We start from the raw sequence: 23,063 nt of genomic DNA on the forward strand, positions 1-23,063 counted from the left end.
AGGGTGGCTCGGATCCAAGGCTGTGCCCTGGCATCAGGCCTTGAGCCTCTGGGGCCAGCCCAGCAGGCAGACGCAGCAAGCACCTGCCGAGCCTCCTCCCAGGCCAATCCTGGGCCCTCCTGAGTCAGAGGGAGGATCTGTAAGCCGACTCACACCAAGAGGTCATGCCAGCCGGGAGACAGCTGCAATTTGGGCAGCTTCTGGTCCCAGCTGTGCCAAACAGGCTGTATGGCCTTGAGCCACACACCCCTCCCAGCTCCAGGCCTTGACTGCCTAATCCGCCAAAGGAAGGGGTGGGACTGGCCTGTCATGTCCAAGCCCCCAGTGGAGCTAACAAACTGTGAATACCATTGCAGGAGTCAAGAACCCTGACTTCAGGCACTCCCTCCCTGCCCCCATGGTGTCAGGTCAAATGAGAGCTAACATCGCTCACCCCAAAAGCCTGCGGTGAGCAGTAAGTGAATCAAACCGTACGGAAACCTCAATCCAGCCAGGCACACAGGAGAATCACTGCCCATGTTACAGGAGTCACCTCCCTCCCTCCCTCCCCACCACCGCCCCAAACAGGTATACAGAATGCCAGCCAACATCACGGAGCCAGTAACTCCCAGAGAGGGGCATTTCAGATGCTTCCGCAGGTCAAGGGTATAAACCTGGAGACGGGGACAGCCCTGCTAGCACCCTCCCCACTGCCTATGGTCAGGAGTGTCCACAGGTGCAAGGTCTCCCATAACGATCACAGCAGGCTGTCACTATGGAATTTTTGTCTCTTTCTTTGCTGCCTCTGAATGTCATCCCTGAGGAGACCAGGACAAAACTCCAGCAGCCCACTCAAGACTTGTCACATAGAAGTTGCCAGAGGCCCCATACTGGGTCAAAGCTCCAGGCTTAGGGCTGTGAACGAGAGCAGAACCACAGCCTGGCCCGGCACAGGCCACCCAACAGAACCCAACATGACCATGTCAGGACCCCTTTCCACTGGCCAGGGCTCAGGAGGCTGCTGCCCCGCCCAGCTTCCCCAGCAGAAATCCACACTGCCCAGGAAAGACCAAAACTGTCCCCCACCTTCACTCCCCCCAGGGTTGACCCTGTGCGGCTGGCTGGCTGGTGCAGCGGCCACAGCAAGGCCCGGGCAAGATGCAGAGCCAAGGGCGTTACCTGCAGCTGACGGGAAGCTTTGGCGGGCAGAGGCGGGGGAGAGGAGCGAGGGGAGGCCACAGCGGGGCCAGTCCCCAGCCCGGCCATCAACTCCTGGTACCACTGCTCTAAGTCTATGGCAGGGAGCAGCGGCTTCTCCATCTGGAGGTGTTACGAGGAGGGACAGGGGACAGGAGGAGGGTGAGGCCAGGACACAGGGGAAAGGAAAAGGTGGGAGACGGGGAGAAGGCAAAAGGGAGGTCCAGCCAGGTAAGGGGGCAGGAGAGGGAGGGAGAAGAGAGCACATACAAGAGAGAAGACAACAGTGAGACCACAGGTGTCCGGCAAGTGCCGCAGGGATAAAGAAACAGTGCAAAGACAGCCCCCAGGCCGAAAACAGGCAACAGCAGCCAGGCTGCCAGCCTAGGGCCACAGCATTGAGCCCTGCCCTGAGGCTGGCCACAGGGCCAGTCATGAGGCAGGGACATCAGGACACACAGATCACCAACCTTGGGAGAAGGCATGATGGAAGCAGAGGAGGAGGAGGGCAGCACGAGAGCAAGGCTGCTGGTGGGAACGAGGTCCCGAGAGGCAGAAGCCCAGGAAGGCAGGCCCGGTGCAGGGGCTGGGGGTCCAGGCGAGGTACCCCACGCTGCCTTTAGCTGCTCAAGCGTCACGTACTTGGGGAGAGAGCAGCCGAAGGAGGGAACATTAGAGGTTAACCAGACTGAAACCCCAGAGAAGGGCCATGCCCAGGGAGGGGGCAGAGAACACAGAGCAAAAGCAGCTTCTAGGACCAGAGGGCCAGTGCAGGCAGCTGAGCCAACACAGAGCATGCCCCTCACACCTGCTGCCCTTCTTCTCATTGTCGCAGACCCTGCTACCTATCCCTCCCATCAAGGGATGGTCCTAAGGCACACACAAGGAGGCCCCTGGGCAAGGGCAGGTACACACACACAGTGGCTGATACCTCGCTGCCAGGCAGGGGCCGGGTATGCGTGTTGGGGGGGATGGCAGAAGCATGGGGATCCAAGCGGGAGCACAGCTGGAGGACCTCTGCCAGACTCACATATTCCTGGGACGCCCACGGGAGGCGGGAATGGGCGGAGAAAGGGTTACCGGGATTTGCCCAGGCACTCCATACCCCCACACTCCATGCCAGGCCACATCACAGGGCCAATCACTCCTTGTCAGTAACAAAACCAGAAGCCAAGGTGGGACACTTGGATCCGGTGGGAGGGGGAAGGATTGGGGGAGATGGGGTTGAGAAGGAGGGGGAAGATGAGTTGAACTGACTGCTGGGAGGTTCCCCCATGTCTTCCATTTTGGGAGCCACCTTGACCTCCGGTCCCAGTCCCTAGCAGACCTTGAAGGCCCATGCCTGGGTTTACCTGAGATCGAGGGCAGGTGACAAGGCCTAAGAAGGCTTTCCCAGAGACCCCATCTGTGTCCAGCGCCCCACATACCCGCTATGGGGCACACACAGGCAACCTCAGCCACCAGCCCACACTACTGTGCAGGCTCTCTCCTACTCACTGCCCCAGGCGCTAGAAACCGGTGGAGACACCACCAGGGCCCAAGCAACACAAGCTCTGAGAATGAGGTTATGGCAAGAGAGCCTGGCAGGGAAATGGGCCCAGTGCCCATTTGGGAAGATGCCAGCAGCCAACTGTGGGTTGTGAGGACAGGGACTGTCACATTCACCACTCATCCTCAGAACCCAAGCCCGTCCAGGCACTGGGGCAGAACTCAGGAGCCTAAGTCCGCCCCAGGCAGGGGATCAGCTAGGCCGCATTGTCCGGTTTACATGGCGAAGGGGTGAGGGGGCAGATGGAGGGGGGGGATCATGAAACAGAGAAAAGGAGCCAGAGAGACCAGAGTGGCATGCAGAATTCGTGCAAACTGAGATGCAAATCTATGCCCTGATGTGGCTTGGGCAGTCCAGCAGAACAGCACACTCACTCCAGCTCCCCCAAACCCTGGCCAGCTAAAGGATTACTGCCATGTGCCCTTCCGCCAGGCCTGGGAGGGGCTATGGGCGGGAGCTGGGCAGGCAGGCAGCGGGCAAAGCAGAGCACACAGTTAGCTGTGGTTACCTCTTGTGCTTTGGGGCAGAGCAGAGTGGAAGCGGACGGACTTAAGGGGACAGAGGCAGCCCCGGTCTGAGAAGACCCTGGCAACAGGCTCAGAGCCTTAGACCCGAGCCCTGTGTCTGAGGACTGGGAGGTGAGCAGCTCAGCCTACAGAGAGGGGGTGGAGATAGTGAGGGGCAGCACCCCTCCTGTTCAGATTAAACCACTGTGTGGTGTGGTGTGTTTTGACAGTGTGGCGGGGAGGAGATAGGCAAACCAGGCATGTGGGCTAGGGAAGAAACTGTCCCAGTGCCCACTGTGAGCCAGGACCCTGCCCCAGATGAAAGCCCAGGGAACCCCAGATCTCTATATCCCACCCCACCTGCCGCACCCAAACCCCCGTCCCCACATGGTGAGATCAGCCGACTCTTTAGAGTACAAACAGCAATGGAAAGGAGGCAGCCGCTGCCCGTGGAGGAACAACTCCCAGACCTCAGGACCAACTAGCCTCTGATCTCTGCTGCTCTGGAAAGCGACCCCACGGAGTCCCCTGCCCCACCTCAGGACACCACTTGGACCAACCCAACCTTGCTACCTCTTTGAGGGTGGAGGTGGTTTTCGGGAAAGGCCTGCCCCCGGTCAGCACGTGGTATCTCCTCTCTAGCATGGCCAGCCTCTCCTTCTCCTAAAAGCAGGATTAGAGAAGAAGGGGATGAGGAAGGCGGCCCTGTGCTGGCAAATTCCCACCCCAGCTCCTGTGTGCCCCACCCCCAACTCCCCCATATTCCCCCACCAGGAGCTACCTTCTGCAGCAGCTGCAGGGATGCATTCTTGTCGCGGGCCAGGCGTTCTGACTCCTGCACGGCCTGGGCCCGGATCTGCCCAGCCTGACTGTCAAGCACTGCTAGGCGCTCCTGGAGCAGATGGGGAGTTTGGTCAAAGCCTAGACAAGTGGAGCTGAGGCCAAGGGGGACTCAGCTGACTCTGCTGCCCAGGCACCCCAGCCCCAGTGAAGGGAGCTGGCTCTCTCACTCGGTCCCAGTGCAGACCAGGAAAACCCAGACTGCTATGGCCAGCTCATGTCCCCTTTCTTCCCTCCCTCCCTTGGCCAGGGACCCCTCAGACCCACTAGTTGGAACCCAGTCACCAAATCTGCCTTTCGCTACCCCCTAGTCCAGTGTCCCAGAGCCTACCCCACAGCTTCCCCCTCCACCCCTCCATCCGAGCCCAGGCCCGCTCACCAGCCAGCCATCTGCTTCCATTTCCAACTTTCTCATCCACTCCATGCTATCACAGAATAGCCCCTTTAGGGGCTCTGAAGTTCACTTACATATCTGAATTATCTGATCTTTGTGAAGAGAATACACTGCAGGGTTGGGGTTGAGGCACAGAGGATAAGGCCTCTGCCTGCAATATTGGCATCCCATGTGGATGACAATTCATGTCCCAACTGCTCCACTTCTGATCCAGTTCCCTGCTAATAGCCTAGAAAAAGTAGCAAAGCTGGTCCTTTGAGTCCCAGGACTCATGTGGGTAAGACTCAGATATTGCCCCTGGTGTCAGCTCCTAGCCTATCTCCAGCTGTGCAGCCACTTGGGGAGTGAACCAGCAGATGGCAGATCTCTAACTCTGCCCTTCAAATAAATAAAACAAAATAAAAATCATGGGTCCAGCGTGGCAGCCTAGTGGCTAAAGTCCTCGCCTTGCATTCGCCAGAATCCCATATGGGCACAGGTTCTAATACTGGTAGCCCTGCTTCCCATCCAGCTTCCTGCTTGTGGCCTGGGAAAGCAGTCGAGGACGACCCAAAGCCTTGGAACGCTGCACCTGCGTGGGAGACCTGAAAGAGGCTCCTGTCTCCTGGTTTCAGATCAGTGCACCTCTGGCCACTGCGGCCACTTGGGGAGTGAATCACTCTCTGTCCTCCTCTCTGTATATCTGACTTTCAAAAAAAAAAAAAAAAAAAAACAAATCTTTAGAAAAATCATGTGCTAAAAGGAATTTGGAATTCTAAGGAAGGAGGAAGGATGAGGACCAGAGGGAGGTTCAGGCTCACTCTGATGCTTATGTGCCAGGAGGCTTCAGCCACGTGAGCCGCAGTTTCCTGGTCTATAAAGTGGGAATAAGAGAGCCAGCCTTACAAGATCATCCCCAAGAGAGCAGGAGATGACCAGGAAGGGCTGCTGCCTGGGTGCCTGCACCTGCCCGAGGCCTTAGGGGAGGCTAGTTTCCTTCCTTCATCAGCCTCACATCGGGAAAGCATCGGGTGGAGCAGTTTGGGGAGGGAAGCAAAGGAGCTGGGCTCAGGGGACGTCCAGCAGCAAACCCACCCCACTCACCACTTGTGGCCTCTCCTCACCCTACCCCACATGCTCACTCCTGCCAGGCCCACTGCCCATGCATGCACTTGTTTATACACACGAGCCCCAGCCACACCTCGGTCCTCAGGTATGGGAGTGCCATCTTGCAATCCCCTCCCCTGCCCTTGCCAAACTACTAACAGGACACGATGACTAATCCCCCTGTTTAAGAGCTCAGCCATGTGGGGGCTAGAACCCAGGTAGACGCCCTTCATCAAGGGGAGGGGGGTGGCTTCCGCCAACCCCAGCTGTCTCTAATCTCTAACACCAGATCTAACAGGTGCCAACGCTTCCATCAGACACAGCCAGACAGCGTAAGAGCCTCTGTAGCCTCCTCCTCCATCTCTACCTTCCACTTCCCTGCTCAGGATGTGCCCAGCTCTGGAGACAGGCAGCACCTGCCTTCCACTGAGATGGGGGGGAGCCAAGGCTTAAGACCAACATTCGCCTGCAGGGGACTTAGTGCAGTCGTTCCTGGTCTAAGTTGCACATCAGCCTATCCACAGGTGAGCAAAGTGAGGCAATGACTGCAATGCAGACCCAGGACTCTGGCCTCCCCCTCCACAGGCAGCTAGCCAGGCCAAGGCCACGGATGCCCACCTTCCGCTTGGCCACACTGCGGAGCAGCTCAGCCTTGCTGCGCAGCACTCCCTGGCCTGCCAGCTCACGCTCCTCTTCCACGCGACTTTCCCGTTCCAGCTGTTGGAACTCCAGGTCCTCAAAGAGCTTGGTCTCCGTCTCTAGGGCCTCCGCCTCCTTCAACAACAGGGACGACAGGAAGTTGGTTAGAAGGTGCTCACAATACCACTCCGGGCCCACCTGGAAGGCCAGACCACAGAGGAGAGTCGTGGGGGGCTGGACCCAAGGACACTAGGGGAAAGGACTTGCCCCCACCCTACCCGCACTGCTCTGCTTGGCTTCACCCCACCCCAGTCCAGGGGTGAGAGGGTATCATGGCCTAGAGTGTTGCTGTTGATCCCTCCCAACCTGCCCGGTCCCCTTCCAAGCCACAGCACCGATCCTGGTGTCCGGCAGGTAGTGCAGGGCCAGATGGTCCCGTCCCACCGCTCTCCTTCTCTTCTCTCTGGGCGGGTGGCCCGCAGGGGCCGGGGGTGGGGAGGCTGGTGGCACTGACCCTTCTCAGCTGCTCCTGTAACTGTTCCCGCACTGACTCGGGGCAGTTATCGAGCTGCGTCTGGAGCTCGGCGTAGAGCGCCTGGCGGGCCTCCAGGTGCCTCCTTCCCGCGGCCAGCTCCGCCCTCTCCTGGTGGCGGGAGGGGTGGGGAGGGCGGGCACAGGGGGAGAAACAGAACACACACTCCTCAACTCCGGGCCGGGTGGGCAGAGCAGCAGGGATGTAGCAGAGGGCAAGGGAAGAGAGAGCAATCAGAGAGGAGGAGGAAGAGCAGAGAGGAGAGTGAGGGAGGCAGCAGGTGAAGCCGGAGGGAGGAGGGGCGTGGCACAATGCAGGCAGGGGTGCAGGCACAGGGCAGAAATGTTGGTCTCTTGCAGGCCCTTGAACTTGCAACCTTCAGGGAAGGCCCTAAGGAAAAGGCCTTCCATTTTCTCTTGGATGTAGCAGAGGCCCAAAGGGCTACTACCTTGTGGTTTGGAGCCTGGGGCTTCCCCATTGCCCAGAGACCAAAATTTACCCCTGTGGGAAAGAGGGTTAAATCTGAGGGTGGGGTGTAATTCAGGAGCTGAGGAGGTTAAAGCTACAGCGCAGTGCATCAGAGTGGACCCTAGCCCAACGCTCTGGGTCTCCCCACACCCCACCCCCTCTGCCCAAGATCAGGGTGGGGTGCCAGCACTGTAGGCTGAACTTCAGTAGGGACAAAAGTTGCAATTAACTCGGCCGTTGCCACGGGAACAGGAGCCCCGGGAACGAGTACAGAGAGGAGGTGGACTGCTCTGTCTGGGGCGAGATGACACCTCGGAGGGCGGCAGGCGGTGGCAAGGAAAGGGGACGACTAGGGGAGGAGTTGGTGAGTCACCCCTCGGAAGGACAGGCAGGGGAGAAGCTGTGATTATGGATTCCACAGCCAGAGGCAGCCATGGACTGGGGGCTGGGGAGGGAAGCGAGGGAACCTTCCAGACCACCGCCGCCGCCACCACCACCCACTGCCCTCCAATAACTGGACCCAGAGAGACAACAAAGTCCTGATCTAGCCACTGAGAAATGAGGCTAGGCTGAAATGCAAAATTGCACCCCAGGAGTTACCCCTTTACGTAACTCCCTTCCTCCACTCACCACCCCCACATCCCCAGAAGGCCAGGTCCTGGCCCCATCCTGAGCTCTGGGGAGCTAACGGGGAGGGGTCACCCATCCCCACCCTCTGATGCGAGTATCAGACCCTGGGAAGCCCCAAGGGAAGCTGGGAAGGGTAGCCACTGTGTCATTTAGAAAGATCTACCCCCAGGAGCCATGCCCCCAACTGGACCTGCTTACCGCCCTCAGCTCCAACCGGCAGGCAGACAGGGAGATGGGCAAAGATGGCCTGTCTCCCCCGCCACGCAGGAAGCTGCCAACGTGGAGGCAGCAGCCCAGGCCTTTGCAGTGGGAGGAGCTCCTAGGCTGGGCTGCCCTGCCCCACCCTTAAGCCCCTCCTGCCTATGTCCCATTAGTTCAGCTGCGCACCCCCATCTCAAGCTCCTTTCTGAGCAAACCCCTGGGGGGGTCCCACATCGAGAGGAGGAGGTAGTTATTAGAGGGGCGAGGCCAGGGGCATGAAAGCACCCTGGAGTTAGTGCAAAGGCAGGCACAGCTCAGCCCTGCCTGGGTGGCCTGCTAGTTAGGGGCATGCGAGAGCCCAGGACAGTGATCAGAGGGGCACGTTAGTGAAGCCCTGGCTGGTAAGCATGAGTTAATAATCTGGCACAGAATTTGGGAGTGTGGTTTTGGGGGCCAGAGTCAAAGTTAAAAAAAGGGGGGTGGTTTGCTAAAGTTTGTTTAAGATGGTCACAATGTAAGTCTCCAAAAAATAAATTTTTTTTAAAAAAACCTAGAAGGAAAATTTAATTCTTTGGAAAGCACTGTCAGAGTCTGACAAGAGATGAACTTTTCCACATCAGAGCTTTTGTTTCAGTGGTGGGGGCATCATGGGCATGGCCTGCCCGGCCCCTTGGGACCAGAGCCACCCCTTGGAACTGGAGCCGCCCCTGCGGACTGGAGCTGCCCCTGCAGACTGGCATGAAATCTGAAAGGGGTGCAGGGGCAGGAGCTGGACCACATGGGGTGGGAAGCTGCAGCACCTGAAGGTTCAGGGGAAGCAGAGACCCAAGGACCTCCTCTCCCACAAGGCCACAGCACACTAGAAAGGATGGCGTCCACATGATGACACATAGACCTGACTCAGTCCCCTGCTGTGCTGTATTCACTGCCCAAGAGAGATTTTGGCGCTTTCTAGAAGGGCCATGGAGGACCCTGAATGGCAGGCACCCACAGGTAGCACCAAGACCAGGTAGAGGAGACCCTCAGACACCACAAGCCCAGCCCCTGGCAGTCCCCTCCAAGCTGGTACCTTCCACGGATGGCAAGAAGCCTTGTCCCCGAAGAGGCCACACAGACCACCTGGCCAGCGTGATGGACGACGAGGCAAGGGCTCCAGGGCCCCCCTCTCTCCCAGGCCATTGGTCCTCGACCCAGGCTAGGCCAGGCCAGGTATGGGTTACCTTATCCCTCTCCTTCTGGATGCCCGTTTCTAGGGCCACCAGCTTCTCCTGCAGCTGCTCCACCGCCTTCTGCTCCTTCTGCAGCAGCGTCCGCTCTGCCTCCCTCTCCCCCTGCAGTAAAGCCTGCTCCATTTCCGCCTGGGGACAGACACCAGGAGGCCGGTCATGGGGGCAGTCAGGGGCCTTAGCTCATTCCCGGGATAGGGGGCCCAGAAGGCTCACCTCACGGGCTGACTCCTGCAGCTGCTGCTCCAACTCCTTCACGCGTACCTTGAGCTGCTCCACGCGCCCCAGCACCTGTGCCCGCTCCTCCTCCAGAGCCAGCACGTCTCCCTGGAGCTTAGTACCAGGTGCATCTTCCTGCTGCAAGAGAGAGAGGCCATCAGGAACCCCTTTTCTTCAGGATGGCATGGGCCCAGACTGAGACTGGGAGGCTGACTCCCTTCCCTGTGAGGGATAGGCAGAGTGACAAGCCTGCAGCTAAAAGGCATAAAGGTTTACCACTGAGTGCCAGGGCTGGGTGGGGCCTGGAGGAGAGGCAGGTCATAAAGCATATTTATAGCCTGGAGCCTCCACACCTTCCTTGCCTGCTTATGGCCACCACTCCTGGCTATGCAATCTGCCCAGGCTGGTTCCATCCATGGCTCCCCACTCCCTGGCTCCCAACTTCCTCTGCCCCACAGGCCACAGGCCCCTGCACCCCACCTCCTGCTGGGTGCTCTCCGTGCTACTGCACTCCTCCTTAAGATTCTCCTCGTCAGAGCGGTCCACGCTGTCCCACAGGCGTTGGCTGCTGGCACCAGGCTCCTCCATGCTCCGTCCAGAGGTCGCCATGGCCCCCGCAAGGCCTCGGGAGGGCCTCCGGCTGGCCAGTGCCAGGGCTGCCGTGGCCTCCCCAATGCTGGGCAGCTCCCCGGCCTCAGGTCCCCCGTCAGCCCGGCTATACTCAGCACACAAGTTCAGGATGGTCTCCAGGCGCTGGCGTTCCTGGGCAAAGTGAACAGAGCAGGCATGAGCTGGTGAATTTGCGGGTGGAGATGGAGGTGGGGTAGTGGGGGCGTGGGCTGGGGCTAGAACCAGGCACGGTGTCTGGTTAGGAGGGAGAGCTGGGTACTCAGGGCTAAGGACAGTCCTAACTCCCAGATGTAGAGGAGGCAAAGCAAGGACACCCCAGAAATAGGCAGGAAGATCCAGGCTCCTGGGACACCTGCCCACGTGGCCAACCCTCCTGTCTTCCTGCTTCCGTTCCCTTCTTATTCTGCCCTGGGACTGGGCTTCCTCGTAGACACGCCCAGACACCCAGAGACACACACACACAGGCCGACTGAAGACCGCAGTAAGAGACACAGCCTGTCCTGACAGGGAGCTGGATACAGACATCCCAGCCCCAGCACACTGGTTCACGAGGACCCCGCTGGACACCTGGACATCCCAGCCCCAGCACGCTGGCTCACAGAGACCCGGCATGGGCACCAGATCTGTGTTTACAGGCAGACACACAGCCACAGGTCCCAACTCGCACAAACACACACAGGCACAGACAGACACGATCCAGCCGACAGAGACGCACAGCCCCAACAGGAACCTGATATCCACCCTCAGCAGCTCCTGCTGTCCCCAGCAGCAGGTAAGCATAGCCTGGTCCTGCCTCTTAATCCACCTGTTCTCATCCCACACCCCACCCAGAAAGTCACTTCTCAGGGACCTGAGAGGCCCAGGAGTGATGGCACAATCAGGTTCCTGGGCTGTGTTTCCCCTCTTCCCCTTTCCTAACAGCCCAACCCTGAGGCAGGACCTCCCAGGCTCTTGGGGCATCCCTCAGCCTCCTTAGGTGTTCCTCCACCACCTAAGGTTTGGCCATGATCCCCCTGAATTCCCACTTACACACCTGCCCAGCTGCTCCAAGCCAAAAAAAAAAAAAAAAAAAAACACACACACACACAAAAACCAGGAACCAAGTTTAAGCACCCAGGAGGTTGGGCCAGGCCTCAGCCACGCCCCCTGCCCCAGGTCCCAGATAAGCAGTCAGGTTGAGGTGGGAGGGGCAAGACAAGCAGCTTTCCAGACTTAAAGTGGCAGGTGGAGCCAGCTGGTGCTGGCAGGAGGTGTGTGTCTGTGTGAGGTGGGGGTGGGGATTGGGAGGGTACAGGGTGGAGCCAGGAGGCTGGACCCACCCCTCAGACTGTGCCAGCCTCACTGCCCAGGGCAGCCCAGCAGTCTTCATGTAAGCCAAAGCACCAACGCAGCCAGACAATTGTCCTGTGCCCCACACAGATGCTTCCCAGAGGGGCTCTGATCCTCCTCCCACCAGTTCTGGGCTTCCTGGGCACAGACAAGAGTCCCAAACTTCTGCTGTTGGGATGAGGAAGCGGATTCTGTCCTCCAGCACATGGTCTGTCCCAACCAGAGTCCCTGCAGCTCCCCGCGCTATCCGGGGAATCCCGGCCCCCACCCAGCTCACATGCCATCTCCAAGACAGCTGCCCAGAGCCGCACCCAACCCCTGCACACACCCAAACGGGTGCATGCAACCACAATAGACTACACGGGACAGCCATGGGGGCTGGCTGGGGCTCTTCCCTGCCACTCACCCTCCCAGACCACCTTGCCTGGGCTCCTTAACCAGTTCCAAACCAGCTGTAAGCAAAGGCCAAAGAGAACCAAGAAAGGAGGACCAAGGACTTTTCTGTAGAACAATCCAGAGGAACCCAGCAAGAACGTGGGTTCGAGTCCTGGCTACTCCCCCTCCCATCCATCTCCCTGCTAATGCACCCAGGAAAACAGTGAGACACAACCCAAATACGTGGGTCCTTGCTACCTACACAAGAGGGATCTAAATGAAGTTCCCAACTCCTCCTGACTTTGGCTTGGCCCAGGCCTGACCACTGCAGTCATCTAGACTGAACCAGCAGATGAAAAGCTCTGTCATCTCTAACTCAGCCTTGCAACTGAATCGATCTTTAAAAACAAGCCTCAGATGGGAGACTTGGATTCTAATCCCAGCCCTACCAGCGTTCGCTGTACGTCCCGAGACAAGTCCATTCCCCTCTCTGGAGCCAGCCTTCGCATTACCATGATCTGGTTCTCAAACCGTGAGGTACCAGTCTGTTTAGTGTCGCTGCACTGATGTGAAATGTGCAGAACACACATGGGATCAGCAAGAAATTTGGGTAAAATATTTCTTCAGGACATGAGTTTCTGGTAATGTGGGTGTGTCCTGGAGGTGGGGCCCCTCCCGCCCAGGCATGCCCACAGAAGGCAGCAGCCCCCCTGGCACCTGCTCACCAGCCTCTCCATCTCCTGCTCCCGCAGGCGCTCTTGGCGCTGCCGCCGGTGGTACTCCAGGAGGTCGTCCTCATTGTCGCTGATCTCCGTGATGCTGTTCTTCCGCTCCCGTGTGATGGGCACCCGCAAGTCCCCGCTGGACAGCTTCCTCTGTGCCCGAGGGCTCTGGCGGGGGGAGGCCCCGGTGAGAGAGCCCAGGCTGTAGGCCGGGCTCAGTCTGCCACTGAAGCTGCCCTTTCGGGGTGTCAGGGGCTCCCCCAGGGTAGGTGAGGGGCTCCGTGTCCTCCGCCCTCGGGAACCCAGCGTCAGGGAGAAGTCCTCCAGTGATGGACCTTGGGCTGCCCAGCGCCGGGGCCGGGGGCTCTCAGCCACTTCCCTCGTTAGCTTGGGGTCCGGGGCTGTGGTCCGGGTGGGAAGTGGTGAGAGCGCACGCCGGGACAGAGAGGGGCTTAAAGGAGGGAGCTCCCGCATGCTGTCCAGGCCCCGGCGGCCCAGGCGCGGGCTCTCGGGAGGCTGCAGGCTGCGGGTGGCTGGCCCATCCGAAAATGTTCGCCCCACCAGCGGGCGCGAAGGGCTGGCTGGCAGGCCTCGCTCAGAGCCTGGCGGCTCACGGAAAGGACTCGGGGGGCGGTCCTGGAGCGTGCCCATCTTGCTGCGGGGAGCTGGCACTGGGGGCTGGAACTTGGGGCTGCCAGGAATACCGGTGGCTTGGCTGCGGCCACCAGAAGTCGGGTATTCACTCAGGCTGATGGCCACTACAGGCAGCTGCCCACCCAGCCGGGGGTTCTCATTGGCTCTGCGGGCCTCTGCCAAGACCGTGGAGGCCGGGCTGTCAGTCAGCAGACCCCGGAGGCCAGGGCTGGGGGGCCTCTCAGGATGACTCCCCTTCCTGCCCAGCCGGGGGCTTTCAGAAGAGCGGGAGCCACTGGGCCGGGGCTGCGGGGGCTGCAGAGCCAGGTGGTAGCTGGAGGAACGGGCAGGCACCAATGGGGGCACAGAAGGCCCTGGCTCCTGCCCACTTGGGGAATGGCTGGCACAGCTTCCACTGCTGGCTGGTGAGGAGAGCGGAGAGAAGGCTGGAGAGGTGTTCTCATAGCTGGAACCCACAGACATGGCCCCCGGGCTGGTGGGCGGGGATAGTAGGTAGCGCCCTCCGTTAGCCAGCGGTGACAGTGGGGATGTGGCAGCAGGCTTCTTGCCAGCGGCAGCTCCGGGCTCTTCTAGCACCAGTGAGTCCATAATTTCTTGCAGGTCCTTCTCAATAGAGCTCACCAGGGAACTGTGGCTGGCACAGGCTGCAGGCCCCCGTCCGGAAGGCTGCGGGGCGTGGTTCCCGTTCACCAGGCTTTCTGATTCCGCTAAGGGGAAAGGCAAAGGCGCCTGAGGCCTTGGCCTTCAACTCGGGAGAGTTGCAGGCACACAGGAGCCACAGTATGGGCACCCCTTGCAGAAACAGCCGGAAAGGCTGGGCTCTGGCCCCAGCCAATTCTGCTCGTGACCTGCTGTGCTGCCTCAAAACCAAGCCCCAAAGCAAGGGGCTGGGTAGGACCCTCCCAGCTCTAACTTCTACAACTTAGGGTGGCCTGGTTGTCACTAAAACCAGGCCCCTCCTTGCCTTGGTTTCACAAATTCCCTCTACTCCTCTTTCAGGAAGGTCAGGTGGGCAGGGTGGGCCTATTGTGGTGGTCTGAGTCTCCTGGTCTAACAGGGAGCACATGGGGCCTTCCTACACACCAGCCAGAGGACAAGGGAGAAAAACAAGGCCTGGAGGGCCGGGTCAGGGGTGTGGGCTGTATCACTTCATCCAATCAGAAGCAGGGGAGGATCTGCTGCTAATGGCCGGTTCCTGGAAGCCCTGCTGGCCAGCAACAAGGTGCTGCTCAGTGGCTCCGCATCACCCCCCCAGAGCCAGCCGGCAGGAACATCACTCTGTCCTGTCCCAGCCCTCAAGTCAGTCAACCAGGAGTTCCTGGAATCACTGCCCCCACAGCCCAGGGAGGGCTTGACAAGGCTCAGGTAGGAACAGGAAAGAAAAAATAATAATAATGAGGGTGTGGACTGGACACCCAGGCTGCTAGGACCCCACGGGGTATAAAAGACTGCAGCTGAGGGAGGCAAGGCAGCAAAGCCTTTTTCAGGATAGCGCTTCCATCCTAAGTTATGGGGATGATGCGGGGACAGAAGGAGGCGACATTGGATCCTGTTGAACCTGTGATCTCACTTCGGGTCTCCAGTGCTGGGCAAGTGTGCAGGTCATGTGAATGTTCGTGCACAAGGCACGGGGCAACCCCCTCTGGTAAACTCCTGGGGTGTCCCCACCCCCTTGGACAGCTGGATGGAGGGAGCCAATGTGAGCTCCTAGAACAATCACCAATTCTCCTCTGGGGATCAATAATTCACACATGAACTGCAGCTGCTCCACTGAGTCAGTGGCAGGCAGGGCATGGCCTGGGAACTGGGCAGGGGCCAAGAACGTGATGCCCATGCCTTCCCGTCCCCTCGGGCCACCCTCGAGGCAGAGGCCCTCCCATGGTGACACCAGAGAGCTAGGGGCCCAGACACAGAGTGGCATCTTCCAGGGCAGGCAATGTGGAGGGTTCAAGCTGGCAGAGTCCTCCATTGCTTTCAGCCCAGCCCCAGGTCCAGTTCCCACCCCCATCCCACCATGGTCCTGCTGCTTAGCCACCTCCACCAGGCTGAGGCACATGGCAACAAGATCACGACCATGGACACCATTCTGCCCTAACAGCCAAAGTGTGGCTAGATCGGGCAAGGAGTACCACCAGCCCAAGTTCCTAACCCAGCTGGGCACCTACCAGGACCAGGGCTATAGGGAGGCCCAGGGGCCAGGCCCCCTGCTGGAATCATGCTCTTCATCCACTTGGCTTCAGCGGGGTGGTTAAAGCGAAGGAAGGTGGACTGACCCAGGCACAACATGCAGCCTGCGGAGAAAGCCAAAGCTTAGGAAGACAGGCATGCCTGAAGCCCCTCGTGGAGCCACAGGCCATCCCACCCACACTCTCAATAGGCATACAATGCACACCTGATGCCACCTGTGCCACAGGGACTTTCGCCGCTAGGCCACGGCGCCGGGCCCTATAAACATCATCTTGGGCCCGGCACTGTGGCCTAGCAGCTAAAGTCCTCGCCTTGAACACACCCGGGATCCCATATAGGCGCCAGTTCATATCCCGGAAGCTCCACTTCCCATCCAGCTCTCTGCTTGTGGCCTGGGAAAGCAGTCGAGGATGGCCCAAAGCTTTGGGACACTGCACCCATGTGGGAGACCTGGAAGAGGTTCCTGGTTCCCGGCTTCGGATCGGCGCGCACCAGCCATTGCACTCACTTGGGGAGTGAATCATCGGACGGAAGATCTTCCTCTCTGTCTCTCCTCTCTGTATATCTGACTTTGTAATAAAAATAAATAAGTCTTTAAAAAAAAAGATGATGTTTATAAACATACTCTGCAAATAGAGAAAGTTCTTCAGCGAACTCAGACACCTCTGCCCCATCCACCTGTGTAGGAGGACATTGTGACCGTAGAAGGTCAGTGAGCACAGGATTACAGTTGGTTGGATAATATTTGGAGGAGAATAACCAAATGGCTACCTTTTGTATACCTTATTGGATATCATTTGCAAAAGAACAGTTGAGTGGAGAGTATGTATATGAGAATACCTGGTGGAACACATACAAAAGAGTTCCAAACAAAAGCATTGATGGTTTTGTTGATGAGCTCAATACTTCCTCCCTTATCCTGTGTATAAAGTTTGATGCCACTAATAAACTACGGCTTTTGACCATCAGTCAGGGTCCACGTGTGTTATTATCAGCTCCGTGCACCAAGTCCATCGCTGCGGGACAGCGACACACCTGAGCTCTGTCCAAGACCCACTAACGCGCCCCTTGAGTAAAAGTGTTATCTTTGAGAGGCAAACTTACAGTTCTGAGACAGATGACAAAAAAAAAAACAAAAAAAACCAACCAGGATCGGTGACATGTCCTAGTGGTGCCCAGAATTGACTTCTCTCCTCTATGCCTTTTGGCCTCGGGAGAGCTGCTGCTCTGAGAGTCTATGGGGGCCACCCTCACTTTCCCCCTGAAGAAGCACCCTGTAGCTGCTCCCTGGTCTCCTTGGAAACTAGCTAAGCCTTGGCCACAGGGGTCCTGGCTTCAGCTGAGTGTGTTCCCAGGAGGCAGACACAAGCCTGGTCCTGCCCAGGAAGTGTGATTGCATGCAGGGAGGCAGCTGTGTAGGAGCCTAAAAACGTAGCCAGGGGCCCAGGAGCGTGCACAGCAACAGGTGTGCCCACAAGCACCTCAGCCAAACTGGCAGCATCCTGCCTGCAGGCCACACCAGGTGCTTCAGGGCTCCAGAGAAGACGCTGTGTTGGAAAATGCCAGAGCCCTGGGGCTCTGCACCACCCACCTCTCCAATTTGTCTACACCCCCGGTGCCTGCCTTGCCGCCTGCCTACCCCATCTGATGCCACTTGGCACTCTGAGCTTCATGCCGGCCTAAGACTGGCAGGGAAAGCTACATTCCTGGACGCTGAGACACTTCAGTTCAGGCAGGCTGCAAGGGCAAAGGGTGTCTCGGGCCACGTGGGCATCTTGGCAGGCCCCTCCTGAGATGCTTGGGAGCCTGTCCCTGGAGACCCTGACATTGCTGGTAGTGGAGGTATGGGTGGCAGTCCCCACAGGCTGAAAAGCCTACAGCAGAGAACTAAAGGGAAGTAAGCCACCCCACTACCTTGGCACACCCCTAGGCTGTCCTGGGCAAGCAAACACCAACAATACTTAGCCTGTGGCTGGGGATGGGGTGGGGGGAGCATTGCCTGCCCAGATACCAATCAGAAGAGCTAATCTCAGAGTCTTCATAACCGTAATAAATAACAGCCAACCACAGGGTCCACCTAATCACAACCACAGCTGCTTCAGAGGGAGCTGGGCCGGGCCGCTCCCTCTCCTTACAGCCATTTAACAAGCTAATTAATGATGAGTACACAGGACCTAGACAGACCCACTCAACCTAGGAGGATGGGGTGCAAGAGAGGTCGGGGGTGGCTTGGGGAGCCAAATTGCACAGTCCAGGCTGGGAAGGGAGTGAGGATTCTGCACAGCTTCTAGTCCAGCAATGCCAGGTACAACCAAAGAAGCTGCAAGCATCTAAGGACCCCTCTCCCTGCCCCCAGCCCCTAGAGCTGTCCCTTCTCCCACCGACCCCACAGGGGGGTGTGGCCATGCTGTCTGAGCTATAAATAGCGATGCCAGGCAGCAAAGCTGGGTCTGTATTAATAGAGCAGGCAGGAGGGCAGCAGGATGGGCGCAGCTCAGCTCCTGCCCAAATTAACTTTCTATTTGTACATAGGGGCCATAAGCTTGTCTCCAACTCTGACCCCCCACTGCCGACAAGGAGCCTTACCAGCCTGTTGCTGGAAGAGAACCCCCTCCCTGCCAGAGACCAGCGCCCCCCTCTCTGCCCACTCCGGGAAAACCAGGATCACCGTCCACCTGGGCTTAGAGTCACCAGTCCTGCCCTCTGTCCCAACCATGCCTAGAGCAGCTCAGGCTCCAGCTGCACGCAGGTGGCTGGAGGAGCTGCACATCTGGAGCGGAAACACTGAACGAAAGAGAGGGTGGATCCCAAGTCAGATGCTCACACTGCACACAGCCCCAGCCCTGCTGGCCACACAGACAGAATGGCCCCCTCCCAATCCCCCGGCAAAGGTAGACGAGGGATTGGCCATTCCCATCAGACCCCTAAGGCAGGCGGCCCTCATCCTACAAGGACCCCTCCAGCCCATGGACTCCACTACAAGCTACAAGCTGTGCACCCAAGTGCAGACCCAGCCAACTCCCAAATGCTCAGGGCACAAACCACCTGTCTCACAGTCTCAGGTTCCCAAAGGAGGACCAAGACCCATTCCCGACCACCACCACCACAGCCAGCCCTCCTGGCGCCAACCTTCCAGAGCGCCCCTCCCAGCCTGAGCTCCTCCACGCCCAGCGGCCAGGAACCGTGGTGACTGGGGCTGTGAGGACTCACCGCCGAACCTGAACCTCCAGATCGCTGGCCCCGTTAGTGAAGCCCGCCGGGTCCCCAGGCCGCCCCGGGCCTTTGAGGGGGCGGGCCGAGCTCCGGTGCTGCCGGCTCCAGGCTCGGAGCGAGCAGCCAGGCAGCGAGCAGCCGCCAATGCCCGGGGAGGGGCGGGCCGGCCACTGGCGGGCGGCGGGGGAAGGGAGCCAGGGAGGGAGGGACAAAGGAGGGAGGAGGGGAAGAGGAAGTGATGGAGGAGAGAGGGGAGCGGGATGCGGAGGGCGGGGCGGCAGGAGGATGCGGGCAGCATGCTGGGGCGGGGGACAAGGGGTGAGAGAAGAGGTCCTGGGAAGACGATGAGGGCCGAGCCCAGGTGAGAGGCGAATGCAGAAGACTCAGTGGAGAACCACGGGTGGCAGGGAAGCGCGATGCCAGGTCTCAGAGCCTCCTGAGTTGGAAGCCAGTGGCAGAGGCTGGGGTCCCAGCCAGTGTCAGCTGGGGCCACTCAATGTCACCTGGGGCCACCCAGTGTCACCTAGAGCCAGTCACACTGGCCTGGGCTTCCTTATCTGTGGAATGAAGCAGCTGACCTCAGTGACGGCAGAGGACATTCCGTGGGTCCATATATGAGGAAGAGGAGGAGAGTAGGGGCCCCATGGAATCCAGCTGGGTCCTTGACTCCAGCATTGGTCCTCAGCCTACCACTAGCACCAGGTCACCCCAAGCCGGGCCCTCAAGGCCAAGGCAGTGCCCTGTGCCATGCAGGCATCCCTGAGCCCAACTCCCATGTAAACACTCCATCCTTTAGCACCCATTCCCCACAGCTGGACCAAGGCCCTCCTGGGACCCCAGAAACACCTCTCTGGGCCCATGCCTCCACCCAAGCCATATCTGTGCTGTGCTGCCCCCACACACTTGCCCTGACACACTCACGCTGAGTCACACCAGCCGTTTCAGTTCACAGTTCACACAGGGTCCTCGGGCACCCCACTCCCCAATTGTGCACTCTGACACAGCACCTCTCGCTGAGTCCCTGAAAAGAATGTGAAACAGTGCCTCAGAGAACCTAGCAGGCATCCTTTTGAGCCTTGCCCAGTGGTCCACAGACCCACAAACCCACAACCCTACAACACTCCACATATACACCCAGCCACACACCCACACACATGTGCAATGCAGTGTACAATCCCTTCCAAAGGAAGAGGAAGAACCATTTAGGGTCAAATGCAAAACAAGGGGAAGCTAAGCAGCCACACCTCCTGAGGAACAGTGATTCATCGGCCTGGAAACAGTGATGGCCAGCTGGACAGACCTGGCGGGAAAAAGGGCAGGAGGCAGCAGCAGGCCAGGGCGGCCATGGTCCTCGCTTCCTGCTTTCTTCCTCGGAGCTTTATTTATTAGTCTGAGCTTTACCAGTTCTGCAACAGAGCAAGTGCAGAGGCTTTACTCCCAGTGTACAGAAGGAATAACTGAGAACTGAGGACGGGGAAAGGAAGAGATCCCAGCAAGGCAGCTGTCTCCCCAGGGAGGCTTGGCCACCCCCAACCCGCACACAACTCTACCCGCCTTACACCCACAGTGAGTGGCTGGGGAGTGAAGAAGACTTGGAAACAAGGGCGCCTGCTGGGAGTGGCTGGGGACCTACTGTCCAGACAGCCTGGGCCCTGGGCCCTGGGCCCTGTGGCTTCCTTCCCCCTCCCCCTTCCTAGTGCCCTCCCAGGGCTTTCATGTGGCCTGACACTGTGGTCCCAGGGTGGGGCAGCCTCAACCCAGGCCCAAATGCCTCCTCCTGTTTCCTTGGTCCTATTCCCGGCTCCACCCTGTGCTCAGCAGAGAACAAGGGTAGCATGGGCTGTGCCAGGATGCCCAGCTACAGGGGGCAGCAGGAGGATTTTCCTGACTCCCTTGCTGCATGCTCCTGTATTCATAGCTGCACGCTAAAGGCTGGCATCTGTTTTCTGTCCGCTCCCCCACCCCACCCCACACCTCCCTTCCCTGGCCCAAGCATCTTGCTGGAAGTGCCTGTTGCTGTTTCATCTGCCTGGTATGCACTATGTCTCTTCCAGGGACCAGAGTGACACATCTGAAGCCTGTGGCAGCCAAGGGCCCCTTGTCATCTCCACCGTAGACCTCAGTTTTTTCAAAGTGGGGAATCCCCTCCTGCAAAGCCAGATGAGGAGAACAAGATAAAGGGAAAAGAATCCCCTGGTATACATGCCCCCAGGCAAGCCCACGGTTCATGGGTTCACATGTACACGCAGCAGTACCCTGGGGCCTGGGGTCCGCCCCTGCTGCCCACTTGGACACAGTGATCTGTAAACACAAGCCCAGAGTCACCAACACTTCCGGAGATGCATAAACACACACACAGAAAGAGCGCATGCACCCCCGAGCCACCCAGTTTCCAAGGAAACGCACTCCCAAGAATGTCCGGAGTGGGGCCAGGCTGGGCTGGGCTCCGTGCCTTGCTCCCAAGATGAGACAAGGAGCCCTCAGCTCCTGGAGCCCAGGGGAGGGAGGGCTGGGGACAAGAACACCCATTCTTTTGTGCTTCTGCCTACCCTTGCACAGGCTGCCAGGCTCCCAAGTCAGGCGAGCCCAGACAAGAAGGCTGTGGAACTGGGGGTTGGGGACACAAGCAATGCAAAGGGAAGGGGGTTAGGGTCGATGGGAGTGGGCACATATTTGGCAGAGTGGGCAGCTGCCTGGGAAAAATGGAAGGGACGTGGTCACTGCGGCCATAGGAAATGCCTGAAAGCCTCATGGTGGCCTGGGGCCCTCTTGCTTCCTGGAGAGATGACCCTTGTGTACTTGGTTAGACTAAATGGCTTAGACAGGCACATAGGGCCTTCATCTCTCCCAACACACAGGCAGGACCAGCCTTCCCGTGACAGTGAGGGGATTGGGGCTGGGGCTGGGGCTGGAGGTGGGGAGGTGAACACAGGGACTGTTTTGAGCTTTGCCCTGGGGTCTTTCCTTGCTGATCTGACCTCTGTGCATACAAATCTGGACACTCAGGAACCTCTGCGGCTCCTTCCGGCCATCTGGACTCAGAGACCCCAAGACCCACAGGAAGCAAGGGCCCACCTGCCAATGCCAGCGCAGCTGCCTCCCCGAAGTCAGATGTCCGTATTCTATCCCCAGCCCAGCCCAGCCCAGCCCAGCCCAAGGTCAGCAGCAACGAGAAGGCCAGACTTTACTCTCCTGATGACCTGGTGGGGTATGCATTTAAAACACCACCCCTCTCCCTTGCCGTGCCCCAAAGCAGCAGGCACAAGAGGAAAGTGGAGAGGCTTGGAGCAAGTGGGAGCTTCCCAAGAAGGGGTTTCCCGCCAGTGTAGAGTTCTCAGGAAATAATGCCAGCTGTCACCCCTCCTGCCCTGTGCTTATGGCAGCCTCCCCTCTTTATCCCAGATGTGCTTCTCACTCCCCGACTTGGCTGACTCACTGTAGGAATGGATACCCAGGCCCCTGTTTCCCAAGTGACCACGCCAGGGCTACTTGGGAGGCCAGTGCTGTGCCACAGTGGCTTCAAGCGCCACTTGCAATGCCCACATCCTGTATCCCAGCTGCCCCACTTCTGGATCCAGCTTCCAGCTAATGCACTGGGAAGACAGCAAGGATGGCCCAGGTGCTTGGGCTCCTGCCACCCACATGGGAGACCTGGACGAAGCTCCTGGCTGCTGTCTTTGGCCTGACTGTTGCAGGCATTTGGAAAAGAAACTAGTAGATAGAAGGTCTCATTTTCTCTCAGTGTCTCTGTCATTCCTGCATTTAGAATAAATATATGTTTTTTAAGTGCTTTATGGGCCAACCTTTTACTTGTCTGGTAACCATACTAATAGGGGACCCAGTTTTTGCAGCCACCTTATCTAACAAAAAGCCCTGTGGCTCTGGGAATTAAGCTGGCACCCATACCTTTAACCCCAATGCCGCAGTCAACAGCCTTGTACCAGGAATGGCGGTATCTGATCCAGCCATCAGATATTACCCTTGGCCCATCCCCAGGACAAGTTCTGTCCTCTGCTGCTTCTCAGAAGGAACAGGACAGGTGTTTGGTCCCAGCTTAAGGTGCTCTCTGGAGTACCATATTCCATCCTTGAAGTGCCTGGGTTTGAGTCCCAGCTTGTTTTCCAGTTCCATCTGCCTGCTGATGTGCACCATGGGGAGGCAGCAGGTGAAGGCTCAAGTATTTGGGTCCCTGTCACCCACCTTGCTATTGCAAGAATTTGGTGAGTGAACCAGTCAATGGAAGACCCTTGTCTCGTGTGTCTACCTTTCACATAAATATATAAGTAAACAAATATTTTTTTAAAGCTTCGCTCTAGGTATTAAGCAACAAGGAACTTGATTCCAGCTCACTGCCCTTGCTCACTCCACCTGAGCCCAGGCCCCGTGACAGCAAGGACTCTATCTCCCTGTGGTGTGGGGAAGCAGGTGTGGATGACCAGGGAAGGATTAGCAGGTGGAAGACATGTCTGGATGCCAAAGGAGTGTGA

General features: G+C 58.5%; 1 protein-coding gene across 17 annotated transcripts in view; it reads right to left on the reverse strand.

Moving 5' to 3' along the window:
• PHLDB1 (pleckstrin homology like domain family B member 1) overlaps positions 1–23,063 on the reverse strand; it is a 43,182-nt gene that overhangs the window by 12,002 nt on the left and 8,117 nt on the right. For 2 of the 17 annotated variants that reach the window (XM_058663807.1, XM_058663806.1), the window contains exons 5-17: positions 15,342–15,467; positions 12,526–13,883; positions 9,947–10,228; positions 9,464–9,604; positions 9,242–9,379; positions 6,705–6,833; positions 6,170–6,325; positions 4,013–4,123; positions 3,805–3,894; positions 3,234–3,377; positions 2,108–2,212; positions 1,647–1,817; positions 1,159–1,299 (exon numbers count right to left, since the gene is read on the reverse strand). In XM_058663807.1, coding sequence (XP_058519790.1) covers positions 1,159–1,299; positions 1,647–1,817; positions 2,108–2,212; positions 3,234–3,377; positions 3,805–3,894; positions 4,013–4,123; positions 6,170–6,325; positions 6,705–6,833; positions 9,242–9,379; positions 9,464–9,604; positions 9,947–10,228; positions 12,526–13,883; positions 15,342–15,467 — 3,092 coding nt within the window. Of the gene's footprint in view, positions 1–1,158; positions 1,300–1,646; positions 1,818–2,107; positions 2,213–3,233; positions 3,378–3,804; positions 3,895–4,012; positions 4,124–6,169; positions 6,326–6,704; positions 6,834–9,241; positions 9,380–9,463; positions 9,605–9,946; positions 10,229–12,525; positions 13,884–15,341; positions 15,468–18,573; positions 18,776–23,063 lie in introns of those variants that run through there. The other 15 variants (XM_058663821.1, XM_058663820.1, XM_058663809.1 and 12 more) reach the window with 14 other exon arrangements.

Source organism: Ochotona princeps, chromosome 4, assembly GCF_030435755.1.
Source record: "Ochotona princeps isolate mOchPri1 chromosome 4, mOchPri1.hap1, whole genome shotgun sequence".
Taxonomy (NCBI): domain Eukaryota; kingdom Metazoa; phylum Chordata; class Mammalia; order Lagomorpha; family Ochotonidae; genus Ochotona; species Ochotona princeps.